Source organism: Tetrao urogallus (assembly GCF_951394365.1).
Source record: "Tetrao urogallus genome assembly, chromosome: 2".
Classification (NCBI taxonomy): domain Eukaryota; kingdom Metazoa; phylum Chordata; class Aves; order Galliformes; family Phasianidae; genus Tetrao; species Tetrao urogallus.
Window position 1 is genome coordinate 81,700,156 of NC_136814.1, and position 18,099 is coordinate 81,718,254.

Below are 18,099 nucleotides of genomic sequence, written 5' to 3' on the forward strand. Positions count from 1 at the left end.
GTGCTGCTATCACCACAAAAGTGAAAGCATAGGGCCTGCTGGTCCTGCCATGGGTGGGGAGAACACAGACCACCAGTGCCTGAATAACCCAAAGAAGCCCTCACTCACAGACTGGCTTAACAGACTTAACAGGATCTAATTGCTTCTTCTTTTACTCCTTGTCAGAGAGGGCTCCCTGGTCCACCAGGCCCCCCAGGTCCACCAGGGCCACCAGGAGTTCCTGGCATTGATGGCATTGATGTAAGTATTTCCTAAGCATCGCCTAGGGAACAGGTGATGTACCTGTGTTGTCCTCTACATTTGATTCTGGGGAGAACTGGCAGCAGAACTGCACAGGAAATGATGGACATTATATTCTGTAGCAGGCTTGAGGAGTGGCTTTTCTGATTCTGACATTATAGGACATTATAGGAATTTTTATTTTATGTAATCATGGTCATATGCTGTGATTAATTGCCTTAAATAGGGTGCAAGGATTTTATAAATCAAATTGCAAAAGGAATTATGTAATATCACCATAATAAAGCATGCTAAGAAGTGGCATAATTTCTGATAGCAGCTACTATGTATTTTCCATTTCCTGACAGATCTTTCTGTGATTATTTCTGTTAGACTGTAGTAGAATTCATGCAAGTTTATTATTCATTTCCTATTTAAAAAAGAGAAAAAAATCAGTTTGTGAATATTCCCATTAATCTGTAAATCAGTGTTTCTCACAAGGGTCCACAGAAGGTCCTTGTAAGTCTAATACCTTCCCTTTTGTCCCCCGTTAGGGAGAAAGAGGACCTAATGGCCCCCCAGGTCCACCGGTAAGTGCTTTCAGTTATTTTGTGTCTGCTCTGTGAGAGGAGAAGTACAAGGTTTTGTTTCTGCCTCCCTTTCTGCAGTATGCAAAATGTCTTCTGCATTTAAATCCCAAAGGGTCCGGACGGGGACGCAGGCAAAGCGGGATCCCCAGGCCTGCCTGGAGAGCCGGGAGCTGATGTGAGTATGCTTGACTTTATGGAATTTCTTTAAGAAAGAGCGCTTGGTTTTAGTCTATTTCTGTAGAAGCATGACCTTCTCCTGAGGTCTCTGGCTTCCTCAGAGCTGCCAGCTTAGTGCCAGCAGCACAAGTTGGGGAGAGGCACTTCGCTCAAGCTAAAACGTGCTGTCTGGAAGGAACACAGCTCTGTGTCCTCCCTGCTGGAGTGAAGCAGACGAGGAGCAGCGTTGGGTGCCGCCACCCTGCTGAAGAGCGTGCCCCTAGCAAGAGCGGCCGTGCCGCACGCGGGCAGAGCGCCACGCTGTGCTGCGCGACACAGGCGCTAAGGCGAGCCGGCTCCCCATGCGGCCGGCCAGCAGGGGGCGCTAAATCTGCCTCTACTTCTCACTGCAGCGCGGCCGCGGGTCCCTACGGGGCGGTTGGCGCCCGAGGAGGGCGAGGCGGGTGGCGGTAGTTGTGGGTGTCAGATAATAGACAATAATACAGTATATTACAGTACAGGTAATGCACAATACATCACCATACATCTACCACAATAGAAATAAACTAAACCGCTTAATTTTATTGATGATTGAAATACTGTTGCAGGATCAGGGTTTTTCTTTTTTATTATTATTTTTAAAGGTATTAAGAGAACATGGAGCTGGAGAAGTCTTTAGTCAGGCTTCAAAATTCGAATCTGAAGGATGAAATGGGCTCCCATTACTTTCAGTATTCCTTATCAGCTTCCTTTCTTCCTGGCAGCAAATCAGGACCATGGCCCATTTGTATGTGTCAAAAACCCATAAGAAGAGCTGCAACTTTTTTAATTCTATAGTTTAGGCCATATAGTTTATATAATTTATAGTTTAGGCATGATTTTCTCTCCCTTGCCAGGATTCATTATAACACAATCAGGTGAAACAGAACTTTTAAAACTCAAGTCAGCTGTAAACACTCATTCACACTTGCCTGTACACTCATGTTTATCAGTGAGTGAAACTAATACTAAAATGATATATTCTGAAATGGTAATCCTTTTTCATTTCCAGTAAAAAAAAAAAGACCTTATTGTACTCCCACTGAGCATTCAACTTTTAATTGGGGTTTTGGATTTATAATTCCTTCTTCCCTTTCTAATTGGTGTGACTCTGACTTCTTAAATTCTTGCTTTTCTTTCACAAACTGTTTCAGTGTCAGGTTTAATAGACTGAGTTAAGATATTGTACAGTAATTGCCTGTAATGATCATGTACGCTTTAGAAAGAAAATTAACAGAGTATACATCCCTCTGGGTGAACACTGACTTGCTGGAGGTGAACCAAAAGAGGAAATTATTGGACAAACATAAAAGCAAGGCATTTCTTATGGTTCTCTGGAAATTTCTAAACTGTCTAAGCTGATTAGAATTTTGGAAATGAAAGTGAACAAAAGAACCCCCAATGAATTTGCAGTTATAGTATCATTATGACTTTTTACTTTTAGCTAGGTAAACAACCTGCTTTTTTTTGTTCAGAGTGATTAACATAAGGGTGTTCCAGTTCATTTAGATAAGGCAGTCTCCATAGCTTCTTTTCCCGAGAGGCAGAAGTTTGTGAATCAGTTATTCCTGAGTGCTGTAGATGGCTATCAGGAAGCTGGGGAGTGACATTTCCTTAAGAATCAAACTATAGGGAGCAATGACCGATAAAGTGAACCAATGTGATCTTTAGGATCAATCCTTCCGTCATCCGTGACAAAAAGGAAGGGGAAAAACTTTCCCCAGAGTGGTCTTTGGTACTAATATTGAACTACTACTGCTTTCTTCCTCAGAAATTAGTTTTTCTCTTGAATTTGCGATTCGACAGAAATGATTAGTGAAGGTACATAGAATCTCCATAATTATGTTTCTACAGATTGACTTCAGTAATGCATGCTTCTCAGGGAAACTCTGACAATTTATTTTAATTCCTTTTGAAGTGCACGTGTGTAGAAAGTGGAAAAAAGGCCTCTATAAAACTAGTCTTCCTTCTGTTATTTCAGATAACAACTTACAGGTTTGAGAGTCTTGTTGCTTCTTTCAATTTGTAGCTGTGAACAATTCAGTTGAAATGGAAAACACAGATGGTTGTTTTTAACTTGAGCTATAAACTAAATTTGTCTGTCTCCTATCAGGACAAAATATGATCATCTGAATTCAAATGTGAAGCTTAATTATAATTTAACAGAATCATTTTTGAGGGACGTTTTTTACAAGCACTGATTATTTGTCAACAGAAGCCACTGCTTTTAACTCAAGCAGTGTTTAAACATAGATTGGAATTTGTATCTCAATTCCACCTGTACGTGTAAATAGGCATTTCAGTGATAAGGCTACTGCACTTACTCAACTCATCTAACAGCTTAATTATTCTATTGTTTAGATGTTTTTTTTCTGTGATTAAGAAAAGCATATGTAACCTGTGCGTCTTACACATTACTCCCAAAGGGGTTAACAGGTCCTGATGGATCACCAGGTGCCACAGGACCAAAAGGACAGAAGGTAAGAACAATATTATATATAAAACGACTTAGGGGTCCTGGCTGATGAAAAATTTAACATCAGCCAGCAGTGGGCATTTGCAGCCCAGAAAGCCAATGTATCCTGGGTTCCATCAGAAGAGAGGTAGCCAGCAGCATGAGAAAGTTGATTGTCCCTGTCTGCTTTGCTCTTGTGAGGACCCATCTGGAGTACTGCATCCAAGTCTGGTGACCCCAGCACAGAAAATGCCTCTGAGGAGCTTCTGAAGATGGACCAGAGGAGGGACAAGCTGATCAAAGGGCTATAGCTCCTCCTATGAAGATAGACTGAATGAACTGAGCTTGTTCAGCCTGAAAAAGAGAAGGCTGCAGGGAAACCTCATTGTGGCGTTTCAGTATTTAAAGGGAGTTTGTAAATATGAGGGAAATCAACTTTATACAAGGGTAGATTATGGTAGGACAAGGGGGAATGGTTTTGAATTAAAGGAAGGGAGATTTATATTAGATGTCAGGGGAAAGTTCGTTAGGAACTGCACAGTGAAATGCTGGAACAGGTAGCCCATAGAGGCTGTGGATGCCCCATCCCTGGAGGTGTTCAAGGCCAGGCTGATGGGGCCCTGTGCAATGTGATCTAATACTTGATCTAGCTGTTGGCAACCCTGCATGTGGCAGGGTTGGAACTTGATGACCCTTGAGATCCCTTCCAATTAAAGCCATTCTGTGATACAATATTTTTTTAGTAGGATTTTTGTTTGTCTCTATGCAACTAATGAGATGATGCAGCCTTTCTTACAGTACTAAAAATCTGTAGGAATCTCAAAGGGCCCTTTCCCACAGTCCAAAGGAACTCCCATTCTCTCAGCTAGCAGTAAGGAATGGTGATGTTACACTGATGGCATGAAGATTGAGCATCTTCAGTAGCGATGAAGCTCTTCCCCTCTATTTCTCCCTATTTGATTGCAATAATTTCATAATCATATGCAATGGGAACAAGCGTAGAGAAACCTGACTTCATCAGCAATCAGACAAATGAAGTATACATCAGAAGTCGTAGTAACTAGTATGTTTGAATTGTTTTTCTCAAGAGAAAAGATCCAATAGCTTATCTTGCAGAACGTGTCACAGAATTATAGCCAGTGAAAGATTAGAACATTTTCCTGTGTGTTGTATACAGAACTTTGTTCTAATTTCACTTGAAAAACTCAATTTTTTATCTTTTGAAGGGTGAGCCAGGACCTCCAGGTGCTCGCGGACTTCCGGTAAGTCTTAAGTTTAGTACATGAGGAGGCTTTTTAGACCTCAAATCTACACAGCCAAAAACTATTTCCGAGTTTTCAAAGAACTCCTAGAAAAATAAAGTAGCCTGAGGAACCTTTTATCATTACATGAAAATGTGTAGGATTTAGTGAAGAGGACGCATTTGGTTTGTATACTGTAGAAAAGAAAGGTATGTCCTTGATGTGGTCATACTTTTGGAAGCATTGCCACTGTTGATTTCCATCTACTTGTCAAAATCTGTAGAGACAAGATAGCCCGTGTTTTATTTGGATAAATTTATTTACCTACAGTCATACTATTTCAGCTCTTCATCATGTCTTTAAATAGCCTTGCTGAACTTTAAATTATGTATAGGACTTTCTGTGCCATTCCATATGAGAGCAAGACAACATATGAGAAAGAACATGCAAAAAATGCTGTTCACATTGGCATATAGATGAATTTAGCATTTATCTTTAGGGTTTGTAAAGAATTGTGAATTCCAGAAATTTAACGAGGCTAGAGAAGTGAATGATGGTTGGTGTCTAGAAACTAAGATGATACAGGGAACTAGGAAAATGAGTACTGGAAAAACATCAGTGGTGTAAAACTGTAAAAGGGCCTCACATAAAGATAATTTAGTTAAGATTTAGATTTCTTTTGGAGATTATCCAAAGGGGATTATCTAAAGGAGGCGTTATTTTCCCATATAGCAGTCATTTTCATGAAATTCTGTGTCTTTTGATACACAAATATCATTGATATTTGTCCATAGAAGAAATAGCAATGCTATTTTTGAAAAGGTTACATTATAGAAATATTCAAACCTAAGATGAATCAATCTATGTAGACATTTCATGGATGCTGTTTTCTTGCCTGAAAACATGGAGCCTGATTTATACCTACAATACCTTTACAATGGCTGGAAAATCTGTAGTCTTGATGTCACAGCTAAACTTAGTTCACAAATAATAGCAAAACTGGGATAGCTTTTGGGTAAAATGAAGGCCTGAGTTTCTCTGTTAGTTTTTTGTTGTTTTCATTTTTTGCTGTCAAATAGTCGGTGAAACCATTTGCTGGTAATTTTCATTACTTTTAAAAATAAATAACTAGAATGGAGAGTCAGGTTATTGGATTTGTTATTTAGATGATATGGAAAAAAGCGTACATGAGAAGAAATATATAAAAGAAAAAGTAGGGAACTGTAAAGTTATTAAAATACTGTAGTATGAACATGTTCAGAGGAGAGCCACAAAAATGATCCATGGGGATGGAACAGCTTCTCCACAAGGACAGGCTGAGAGAGCTGGGTCTGTTCAGACTCAATAAGAGGAGGCTCTGGAGAGACCTGAGAGTGACTTTCCAGTATCTAAAGAGAGGCGATAAGAAAGAAGGGGACAGGCTCTTTAGCAGGGTTTGCTAAAGGTGATAGGATGGGGGGAATGGTTTCAAACTAAAAGAATGGAGATTGAGATATAATGGATATAAGGGAAAAGGTTTTTACGACAAGGGAAACAGGAACAGGTTGCCCAGAGCGGTGGTGGCTGTCCCAGCTCTGGAGACATTCAAGGTCAGGTTGCACGGGGCTCTGAGCAACCTGATGTAGCTGTAGGTGTTCCTGTTCATTGCAGGGGAGTTGGACTACGTGGCATTTAAGGGTCCCTTCCAACTCAAATGATTTTATGATTCAATGAATTCAAATAAGAAATAACTTGAGGAAAATATGTAGTATTTTATCTTATAATTAACAGACTAATGTGCGACGGAATGATTTATGAATTTTAAAAAAAGTGTGTATGTAAAATATACTTAAAGAAGTAGAAACAGAGATGTTACTGTGAGAAAGCAGCAAACTGGACAACTTAATAAAGTTGAATGCTGATTCCACTCAGGGTAGAACTGACTTGATTAAGGTCCATATTCTGACCATATTTTTTAGGCTGTAAAATCAGTAAATCTGCTGAGATTTTGAACCACTGTTGAAAGTTCATCAACCTTGGAGCATTTTTCTGCTTTGGTGACATGCTTCATTGATCATCAGTAGGGGTTGCTTTCGGAGTTGTTCTGCCTCTGCTTAACAAGAAGTTGGACACTGTATTTAAAGATAAATCTGCAGGAATGTTTATAGTGGTGAGATGAGAATTGTCAGTTATATAAAGGTAAAGCAAAGACGGATATACTTGGTGACACTGTAAGAACACTGGAAACTGTCATTACCCTTGTAATGAATAAGGCTAAGGTTAATTTTTAGTACTCTGATTTTAGGAAGGAGTCTAGTGCTTGATTTTCTGGCTTCATGATAACTTGTGTATGCTGAATCTGTGTGGAAAGTTTAGTGCTTTTAGGAGAATTCCATATATATGGGCTTTTGTTTAGATGAATGGCTTTAAGCTGCTATAGAAATAGAACTGTTAGTGAAATTTTTTAAATGCCAGTCATCTTGCCTTTAATGAGATTTAAACTTATTTTGTGCTAATGAAACCTAGAAAGAAAAGAAAGCAGGGTTGTCAGAGTGGGAGTGCTGGAATGTGATGGTTCTAATTCTCAGATTCAGATATTTTTTGAGAAACTATCATCGCATGTTTGAAGCATTGGAGCTGGTTTTACCTTCAAGGGTTTTTGGCTTGATCTGAGAAAGTTCATTTACCAGAAATTTAGAAATGAATCTGCATACTAGTTGAATGATTGTGTGTTTAGGTGTAATTATGCCCTTTATGAATTCACTCAGTTGTCTTCTGTAAGTAAAGTCTGGGTGGTTATCGAAAGACTCCATTTCTCACAAGAATAAACTGTTCTGTGTTCTTAAAATGCTAGGTGCAAACAAAGTCAGAAGTCTTGGCTGTAACATTCATCACTTACATATTATTATCGATGTTTTTCAAGCTTAGCCAGTGGAATTTGTTGTCAAAGTCAGAACTGAAATAAAAAATATTAAGTATCTGGAGTTTTAGTGATAGCGTTTGCATTTCTGCTTCTGTCACATTTTGTTTCTGGCAGTCTCAGTTTCCTTTTACTCTCCTTTTCCTCTGTTCTTCTCCTGCTTCATCATTTAATTTTAACATATTCTTGTCTCATCTCTTTTGCTGATAATCTATCAAATGACAGATTTACAAACTAAGTAGAATACTTCTGATCAGTTCATAATTTACCACCAAATATACTAATATCTCTAATGTGCTCCTCGCCAAGAGACCTGGGGTGTGTGCTAGATTCAGTGCGTGTATTACACCCTTTGGTTCACTCTCTCTCAGGCTCCCTCTAACTTTTCTACTAGTCAATGTATTACTTTTATTTTACAGATGCAAAATATTGATAGGACTGTGAATATATAGTGTCTAAAAAATGCAGCCCCATGGAGTGTGCTCCTTCAAAGCTGATGGCAGGGACCTAAGGCTTTGGAGCCAGACTGTGTGGATGTAAAGGGCTTTCCCTTTAGGCATAGGCATGAATGGAGGCAGCTGTGAGAGGTTACTGATTGCTGTATGTAGGTCCCTACTGTCTGGAGCTTTCAACTCCCTAACTGGCTCTGCTTGTAGGGAGTTCATGGCCTGAAATAGCAGGGCAAGGGGAGAGACATGAATTGCTGGGGGCAGCACTGGGTACCTGCTTTTCCTAGTTAGGTGGGTAAGGAGATAAAATGGAATGGGCAGCATGGGAGCAAGTGGCTTCTCCTGTGTGTAGCTCAGACAGTCAGTAGCCATAACCGTCTTTCTGTATCACTGCCTTTCACTGTTACATTATCAAGGTGATAATCAAATTGTCAAAGTGATGCTCAATTAGGAACCTGCATGTACTTGTCTTCCTTCATGCAGTGGCAGATGGCATAGTGTAATACCAGGTATGTGAAGCATCTATGGTTGAATTTGTATAATTAGATATAGGCAATGTAATAAACTGCAGTGAGTGTTAAGTAATAGCAAAGGAATCATGTACATTAGGCAAGATGAAAAGGTTTATTTTCTGCTCTGTGTTAAGTGAATAAAATGAAATTACTCTCTTAAATACTTGGAATTTTCCCTGTGTTACATCAGGGAAACATTGCAGACATAAATCCAGTTTGGTATTTATGGACTTTTATGTGCCACTTAGCCCAGGTGCTTCATTATATCAAATCTAGTGAAGCAAGTTTATGATTTCGTGTTCCAGTCTTTCATACACTTTACTGACAGTGTTCTCCTTAAATATTCAGATATCTTTAGAAATGCAATACTTAGAGATTTGGTTTTGCAGAGGAAAATCGTTTTCCAAATAAGCAGAAACACATTTGGTTGTTGGATACTTCTCATTAAAATGACTCAGAGCAATACTAATAGAAAATATAAGCATGAGAAGTTCTTTCTAGCTACTGAAAAAGCACCACTTCAATGAATTTAGACCTTGGGGAAGTAGAGGAAAAAAGAAAGTTTTTTTTTTTTTATTATCAATTTAAATGCCCTGTTAGTAAAATTATATCATAAATGTGTCTATCTTGCTGTCTGACAATTGGCTAAGTACAAAGGCTTTCATTTCTACATTCTTTTGATGGTGCATGTGTTTATAAATATGCACATGGAAATACTAGTGTGCTAGTGCAAGGAAGCTTAATCAGTAATTTATTTTTTCTTCAGATGTCAATTACCTAATAATAAATGTCTAACACTGGTTAAACGAGTTTTCAAAATCATTCTGCAGAATCAAACACCAGGGTTTTCATGCTTTTTACTGCCAAGTATTTTCTTTTCCCCGTGGCAAACAGCTCAACTTGGTGCAAAAGCCTCTCCACATTTCTGACTTTTTTTCATATTTCACAGGGCAAGGGTCTTCTTGGACCACCTGTAAGTATCATCTTTACAATTCATAAATATACTGTTTAATTTTTTAAAATCTGTTAGATACGTTTATTATTCAGTTCAAATAAAGTAATGTGGAGGAAAAAGGGACTGGTTTATTTCCGGTGTTCTATGTCTACTATATATGCTGTCCTCATCTTTTAGTGTCATTGGGCAAGAATAATGGTGTCTGAAGGCATAATTTGTTGTTTGAGAAAATGCTGTGTTCGCTCTCCTCAAATGCTTGTTGTACAGGTATTGAATGATCTAAAATTACTGTTTAACTTTGTTGTTACAGGGTCCAGCTGGTGCTGCAGGACTGCCTGGTGAAGTAGGCCGTGCTGGCCCACCTGTAAGTACTGTTGTGTTTGCTAAAAGTTTTAATTTTGTTTCTTCTGTCCTTCTGTAGTAAATTCATATATCGCTTCTGTTATTTGGTATGAATATGTGATTATTTGTTATCATTGTGACTATGAATCAATAGAATTTTTTTAATTTAGGGAGATCCAGGAAAAAGGGGGCCACCAGGACCACCGGGACCTCCAGGCCCTCGAGTAAGTGTATTTAATATGTGCTAACATCTGAGTTTAATATACACTATTTATGCTGCTTGAACAAGACTAAGTCCCACAACATAATACCAACTTAAGGATTTCAGCAAGATACATCAAATCATACATTCTTGTATTCAAAGCCTGCAATACAACTCATGCAACGATATCAACTTGTCTACTTCCATTTAGAAAGTGTATTTCTAGTCCTTCTACTTAAGAAAAATATTTTGAGATGCAAACTCTGTAATTTCTGTGATCATGTATTCCCATTTCTGCAAATGGTCTTAAACTGTAACTTTTGCAAATTTTAAATTTCCCTGTGTGTTATAGTACATGTACTCTTTGTTGGACTTCAGCAGTGGTAATTCATCAGTAGAGGCAGACTATTCTCTGCTAGAAAAGAATTATTTGGCTAAAGAGCTTGAGTAATGTATGCTTACAGGTGCTATTTATTTTTTCTGTTGCCCGCTACTTGCAAGAGATGTAAGAAAACTACACCAGTTTTACCTCTGTAGGAGGATGGTTGTCCTCTCTGAGCCTCTTAGGAAGAGGAATGTTTGTCATGCCTTTGTGTTGTGGCTAATTACCTGCCCAGGGAGCATCTGGCAGGCATAATTGGAGGCTGCGGGTTGTGAAGTGCAAGCTTGAAGAAAAGTTTGTCACACTAATACTTCTTTTAAAGCTCCACTGTTTTTCTGCTGAACAGACTCTAAATCTATAAGCTTATTCTAGACCTTGTCTCTTGTGTTCATGAAAGTTACCAGAGTGTTGAATGAGACATGGTTTAAAAAAAATAACAGTGAATGATAACATGGAGAGGGGTACTTAGGAAACATAAAAAGGCAGTTAGAAAGGAACCCTCAGTAATGGTGTATGCTTCCTCTATTCACTGATAATTTTGTCATCAAGGTTTCTTGATGTTACGCAGTTTCAATCCAGTTACTGATCCCTATCATGCCTTCAACTTTTTTTTTTTTTTTTTTTTTTTTTTTTTTAAGTCCTTTTGTATTAGAATATTAGAAGACAGTAGTTCAGTTCTTTAAACTCCCCTGCTTCGTTCTGACATAATCATCCATTCCACTGGGCTTTGGAGAATCCAGCAGCTGCTGTGAAGTCATATTTCTTCTTGTTGTGTCTCATAAGCCTCCTATGAACTTCCATCAATTATTTGATTTAATATGAGAAATGGCCTTCCTCCCCCCCAGCTGAATCCATCTGGTTATACAGAGGTCTCTAGTTTACTGCAGTTCCAGAAACTGGCAGACATGTCACTCACCTACCAGTACTTGTGTTATGAGACTATTTTCTCTGAAAATATATGGTTTTTCTTTTTTTTTCTTTTTTTTTCTTCTTGAATGTTAATAAGCTGGAAAAATAAAAGTCATCCTCACCACAATAATTGTTTTGGATTCTGTTTGAAATCTACAGAGTTTGTAACTTTACCTTGTAGTACTTGCCTAAATACTGAAACTCATATTTTGCTTTTCATTATATAAAAATTTTAGGAATAATCTACCATGGGTATATAAAACCTCTGGTACAAATTACCACCAGATTGACTACAGATATATTAGTAAATCAAACAGTAGGTCTGTAGAGTTTGATATTTAAAGTAAAAGATGGACAACCTAAGTATGTTTTAAATAGCTTAAGAAAAAAAGAAGAGGCTTTTTTCTTCAGAAAAAAATGTTACAATTTAGAGGATGGGATTCTTTGGGACTTGGAATCTTACAATAATATTCTACAGTTTAGGTTGTTTTCATATCAGAGATCCTTTGGTTAATTATACTTCTGATTCCAGCTTCAGATAGTTGTATTTTCCATTTTGTCTAATGCCAAATGGATCAGGCCTGTTTAATTTTCTTTCACTAATTTTGGTTAATTTCATTTAATTTAGGGAACAATTGGTCTGCAAGATGGTGACCCATTGGTAAGATTTGTCCACAATTTTTTAAAAAAACATTTAAAGACAACCTTATCCAAGTTATCTGGTGCTGACAAAATGAATGTTCTTCCAGTGTCCCAATGCTTGTCCACCTGGCCGCCCAGGACATGCTGGCCTAATGGGAATGAAGGTAAGAAGGATGTGTTCAAACATTCCTTACAGAGATACCATTTGAAAACACCAGGGAGAGTACATTCTGGCTTCAAAGAAGTGCAGTTTGCTAATTTAAAAAACATTTTAACAGAGGGAAGGTTTTCTGAATATTTAATACCATAATAGCCTGTTGTCAAAATCTCTTACTGATGCTCTAAATTTCAGAGTAAAACTTATGCCTTGAACGTCTTGAAAAGATTAGAGTATGTGAAAGATTTCTTCATTCATTTTCCTGAGCATTTGAAGTCTGACTCCAGTCTCTACATATTCTACCAAAACTTTTGTCTTTTTCCTGCTTTTTTTTTGGTGTCAACTTTATCAAACAAATTGAAAGAAACTCTCTTTGATTCTTATTCTAAGACATTTTATGTATTCTTTACTGGTTTCTGAAAAGACTGATGACTCAAGGAAATCGTTATGTGGTAATCTGAGAAGAAACACCTAATCTAATGAGATTTAATAAACCTAATGAGAAATACAGTCTCGTTAGATCCAGGAAATCATCTTTTTGAGGATGGTACTTAATATATAGTATTAAATGGATAGATGAGGAAGTGTTGGTGAATGAGGATTTGCAGACGAAACAGTAGAATTGTATGGAGGAGTCTGTATCTGTTTTGTATAACTCTGTATTTTAATCTGAATAATCTCTGATTTCTCATTTTTGTTTCTACGTTTATTTTAGGGACAGAAAGGCTCAAAAGGAGAATCTGGTGAACCAGGGAAACAAGGTTACAAGGTAAAAAAGAAAATGTAAATATAAGGGAAAACTACTCCTGTAGTTAGATCGTTTAAAAAAAAGAACATTAGATTTCATTAGAACTACCAACAGTTTTTATGTATGAATGTATGAGGAGATACTGCATATCATAATACTGCAGAGTAACTAAAGACCCATCTCTATTCTTCATTCTCTGACTTCTGTATTTACTAGAATGCAGAAATCACTGATGCTACTCTGTTGTTGCTTTTTTTTGATCATTCAAATTTAATTATTGTGGAACTTGAAATCTAATTTATTAATAGTAAAACTTCCAAGCATCTAAATGTACAAGAATTCTGTTGGTTTACTGTGTAAATTGCTCTGTGGCACAGCTGAGTCATAACAGGAAGAATGACAAGGAAAAATATATTTGAGAGGGGAAGTGTAACATCAGAGGGAAAGACAAATTATTACTGTAATAAAGTGGCCAAGTCTGATTCAGCTTGAAGACTGAAATGTGAATTTTCTAAAGGTGTTTAACCTTGTTTGATTTTTGAAAAGTTTATATCAAAGTTTGGGAAATTTTACATTGCCTTGCTGCATGCTTCAATACTGGTTGAAAAGGAAAAAAAATTAGAAAAAATCCTTTCTTGAAACAGCAGTGGCAACAAAAAGCTAAACAAAAGAGCACCCAACCCCACTCTGTTCTTAGCTATATTGAAAAAAAATATTGGATTTAGATTAGATTAGACCTTTTATTATCATGTTATCAAACTGGAGCTTAATCAGCTGGTGAGATGTTTTACCATTTCAGTTTTCAAAAAATTTGGAAACACAACATGGTATTGTGAGGCAGAGCTACTGGCATATCCAGTCCTTTCACTTTTATAAGTAAGCCTTCATTACACATTTTATCCAGAAGAACAAAAAAAGCCCAACATAATTAACACTGAAAGGGACAAAAAAAGAGCTCAAGAGTACAATATTATTTTACTTTATCCTGGAGTGTCTTTGGAATTAATTTTTTTGGTTAATAGTAAAATGATGATAAACTTCCTTCAAATAGGACATGGTGACAGAAAACAGTAAGTAATAGATGGGCCTTCTGCGTTGAGAAGACAATATCCAGGGTATTGATAATCAACAGTGTATTCATTTTGCTTTCCCAGGGTGAAGAAGGGGATCAAGGACCCATTGGTGAAGTTGGAGCTCAAGGCCCTCCAGTAAAGTATTTCCTTTTTGAATAGTGTTATGCATTTGGTTTATTATATTGTATCTATTCTTACTGTAGGAGAATGGATATCACAGAAGCTCCATGCAACTTTCTTTTTGTCCTGTCATACTGCTTATAAGTGACAGTAGACACTGTCTACTGTCTAACATTGTTGCATACTTATATTAAAAAGTACACCACGTCCTACATTTTCTAATGTTTGAACTGTACAAATAGTACTTTTCCTTTGTTTTTCTTTCCATAATTTCAATGATGTTTACTTCAGCCTTGGAAAGCTTGTATTTATGCTTAGCTGTGAAATGTGGACGTTGCTAAGACTTGGGGATGAAGTGTCTGCCATGGAACAGCAGATATTTTCAACTTTCTGTCTTTTTCCATTTCAAGGAAGTAGCCTTTGGTATTACTTAAGGTTTTGGAGTAGCTTCCTTTTGTTCCTCCTCACTTGTTTGTTCTGACATATAATTCCTCAGCCTGTGTTCTCATGATGAGCTTTTATTATGCTTCCCACAGCTCAACAGGCAATATGTAACAGACATCAAGGGATCATTTTAAATAAGAGAAATAGACATTAGACATAACACATTTAATTTGTATAGTTTACTTTCTAATGGATTCTTATACTTTCTTCTTAGGCATGAAATTATTTCTTTAATTCCACTGGTGTCCAGATATGACATTATTCAGGAATTTACTTTGATGCACATGACATCCAAATCCTTGATTACAGAATTCTCTATAAGCACATGGCAACAGAACACTCTATATTAGGACCAGAGAATTACTCATCCTTCTTATACTTGCAGCCAAAAAAGCATACCTGGGGCCCTGGCCTGGAGAAAGCAGTTACCTAAGATGCTGCTTCTGCTTCCTGAAGGGCCTATGTGGTCACAAATCACTTTGGAAAGGTTCTTATCACTGTAAAACAAAAACAACAACAACAACAATAACAAAAACAAACAACCCACAATGGGATCAGAAAACAATTTGGGACTGATTTGGCTTTCATGTCACTTCACTATTTCACCAGCTGGTGACTTCACCAAACGAGATTTAAAATAATTGTTCCTTCTTAAAATATGGGATTCATAATCTACAGAAAATGATGTCAGATAGATGCTGTATGGAAGAGTGTATGGCCGCACTTTGGAGAGACAGGCTGAGAGGTTTTAGAGTTTATACATTTTTTTTTTTCCCTGCATTTTCCTTGCACAAAAAAAATATGATGTTATGATGCGCAGAAAGAATTAGGAATCTGTTCTCTGCAGCAGCACCTAAAATCTACCAAATCTACATGATGCATGGATGAGAAGTCTTAGATAAGATACTGAGCACTTGCTCTTAAAAAAATCTTGGCCAATTCTTTTCTACATGTAGATTTCTATAAAGCCTTCTGGAGTTTTTGCCTGTATCTGTCCTATATCCTACTTCAGAGAACATAAGCCCTTTCTCAAATCACGCCTTCATGTATTGCTCTTGTACAGACTGCACAGCTTTGTTTCAGCTCTGTGGTAATTTCAGTCCTTAAAGCATATTTGTGATTGTAGCATTTAGCTAAGTCTTTGTGAAATCTTAAATTACTTTATAAATTTAATATTCAAGTATACTCTTTCTTTTTATGCTTAGTAGTAAAATATAATGTACATGGAACTATAAGGATATCTCTGTCTGAAAACTGAAGTGGATATAATGAAAAGATTTAATCATGATTTGAGTGTACTTTTTATTTTCAGGGCATCCTAGGTATCAGAGGTATAACTGGAATAACTGGACCTAAAGGTAACAAAGTGAGTATTAACATTTCTTGTCATAAAATTAACTGGATACAAAAATACATCCATGAATGTTTTCAACCTTACTTAAATTTCTCTCTTTTTTTTTTTTCTGCATTTTCTTTCCTATGTCAGCTGTGTTTCCATAGCTTCCATAGGAAGAAAGGCAACGTGATCTTACTGATTAAGTGCACATACTTTTCCTGCTGTTCATTAAACTATTTTGATCTATTAATCCAAAACTGACTGTTATGTTTCTACTGTTCTAAACTTTCTAAATCAATATGATCAAAATGCTGGGAAGGAAAAGTGTATTGCAATCATACCATGTGTCTTCCTTCAGAATTGAAGTCATGGAAACCTAATTCTGTGACCTTTTATTTTCAGAAACAACAACAAATTTGTTCTGATTATGACTTCTCATGCATGATCCTTTCTGAACTCTCAGATATGTTCTGAACTATTACTATCTTTACTTTCTGGCTTTCTTTATGTCCTCTCTGAGTCTTTAAAGTTACTTGCTTACTTTTTTAAGCTGTCTTGCCTATCTGAAATATTTCCTATGTTTGCCAAAGGAATTTATTATTTTCCATAAACCCTTCTGAAAACATTTTTTGCTCTCAATTAAAAATTATAGGATAGCAATTATATTGTTTGCTTGAAACAGTAGAGATAATAATCTGTAGTGCACTTCAAAACTTCTCCAATTTTGATTCTATTCCATTATCTGAGGATAGAAATAGGGACAACATCCTGCTAAGGACAACAGAAACATTTTCTGAAGCTTTTAGTCTCTCAGAGCTTCACTTTATTGTCTGATGTTTTTGTCTTGTTTTGTAGGGGGCTCGTGGCCTTGATGGTGATCCTGGTCCCCAAGGTCTTCCTGGTGCACCTGTAAGTAGACTGTGTGTTAGCCAAATGCTTTCCAGGGTTTACCAGTCAGGTATTAAGTCTGTCTGTAAATCAGAAAAGCCTCTGATCATCCCAATTCAACTGATGAATAAATTATGTCATGAATCACTGTCTCCAAAGAATTGCTGTGCAGTTGTACAGTTCAGCTTTTCAGTATTGTAACCTCTTTGTTTTGAGTGCTACTATGTGCTATGTATTTTAGGGTGGCTTGAAATTCTTCATTATTTTCTTATCTGGAAAATATTCATTTATTAGAACATAACCTGTACTGGACAGTCTGGCGACTCCCTTCCAAACTAGCTAGAACTCATACTTGGATTAGTCAGTAACTGAATGTGTTACAGAAGTGAATACAGCACACTTTGCTTAGACATTTCTGGATTTCTAGAGAATGGCTTTAGCTGAGTTTTAAAACATGCCTGTCAGCTTAGGTTTTAAAAAGAAGAATATTTGGGAGGTATTAGGTATCACTGTATTTACTGTTACTACTGTAAATGTTAATGTATGTCTATCAGTGTTTTGAGCAGCTGATTCTTCAGGCTTCCAATATTAATTGACAATTAAAGAGGATCCTTTGTGTAATGCAGTACAAAATGTACATTCCCATAACATCAACCCAAGGTCTGGTTTGTCCCTTTCATAGACAACCATGCAACCATATGCTCTTTTATGTGAGAAGAGCCAGCAGTGCTTTCTGTGGTTCTAGGGAACAAGATAGCACAAATGTGGTGCATGTTTTTCTGCCCCTCTATGTTTTTGATCCCGTGAGGATTATGGACTAGACTCAAAAATCAAGGACTAAACTCTGAAGTTACGTCCAACATCAGTGTGAGATAATTTTTTTTTTTCATTTTTTAGTGTTATTTTTTTTTTAAATAAATACATTACCTCCTATAAGAAAAGCATGATACAATTAACTCCTTAGATCAAGTTCTTTTTGTAATATGCAAAGAAGGAAAAAAATATACGCGGTTCTTTAGATACGTAGTCTGCACTGAGCTCTTCTAAATTGTCTGTTCAGCAATGATTTAATTCTGATTGATAGATCTTGTAACTAATTCTCTGTGCATGTTTTGTGTACTGCACAGTGCAAGTCCTCAGTGCTGCAAATACTGTAGGTTGTCTGAAAGCTCTAACTGTGCTTGTGTGAGAAAGGTTCAGGATCCTTCTATGAAAATACTGCAAAACAAATTGTCAGGCAGTGCCCTTGTACCCATAGCTGCAGCTGTTATATGCACTGTGCTATGTCAGTCTGCATGGTGATAGATGCAGAAGGCTGGTGTAGTTTCACTTTGTCTTGGA

At 37.0% G+C, this 18,099-nt stretch overlaps 1 protein-coding gene across 1 annotated transcript in view; it reads left to right on the forward strand.

Moving 5' to 3' along the window:
- The window catches only part of COL9A1 (collagen type IX alpha 1 chain), a gene marked incomplete at both ends in the record, with an annotated part of 45,653 nt that overhangs the window by 862 nt on the left and 26,692 nt on the right, over positions 1–18,099 (forward strand). Inside the window, 14 exons of the mRNA XM_079549999.1 lie at positions 166–240; positions 774–809; positions 922–984; positions 3,431–3,484; positions 4,686–4,721; positions 9,510–9,533; positions 9,826–9,879; positions 10,028–10,081; positions 11,979–12,011; positions 12,100–12,156; positions 12,865–12,918; positions 14,052–14,105; positions 15,847–15,900; positions 16,726–16,779. Coding sequence (XP_079406125.1) covers positions 166–240; positions 774–809; positions 922–984; positions 3,431–3,484; positions 4,686–4,721; positions 9,510–9,533; positions 9,826–9,879; positions 10,028–10,081; positions 11,979–12,011; positions 12,100–12,156; positions 12,865–12,918; positions 14,052–14,105; positions 15,847–15,900; positions 16,726–16,779 — 702 coding nt within the window. The remainder of the gene's footprint in view (positions 1–165; positions 241–773; positions 810–921; positions 985–3,430; positions 3,485–4,685; positions 4,722–9,509; positions 9,534–9,825; positions 9,880–10,027; positions 10,082–11,978; positions 12,012–12,099; positions 12,157–12,864; positions 12,919–14,051; positions 14,106–15,846; positions 15,901–16,725; positions 16,780–18,099) is intronic.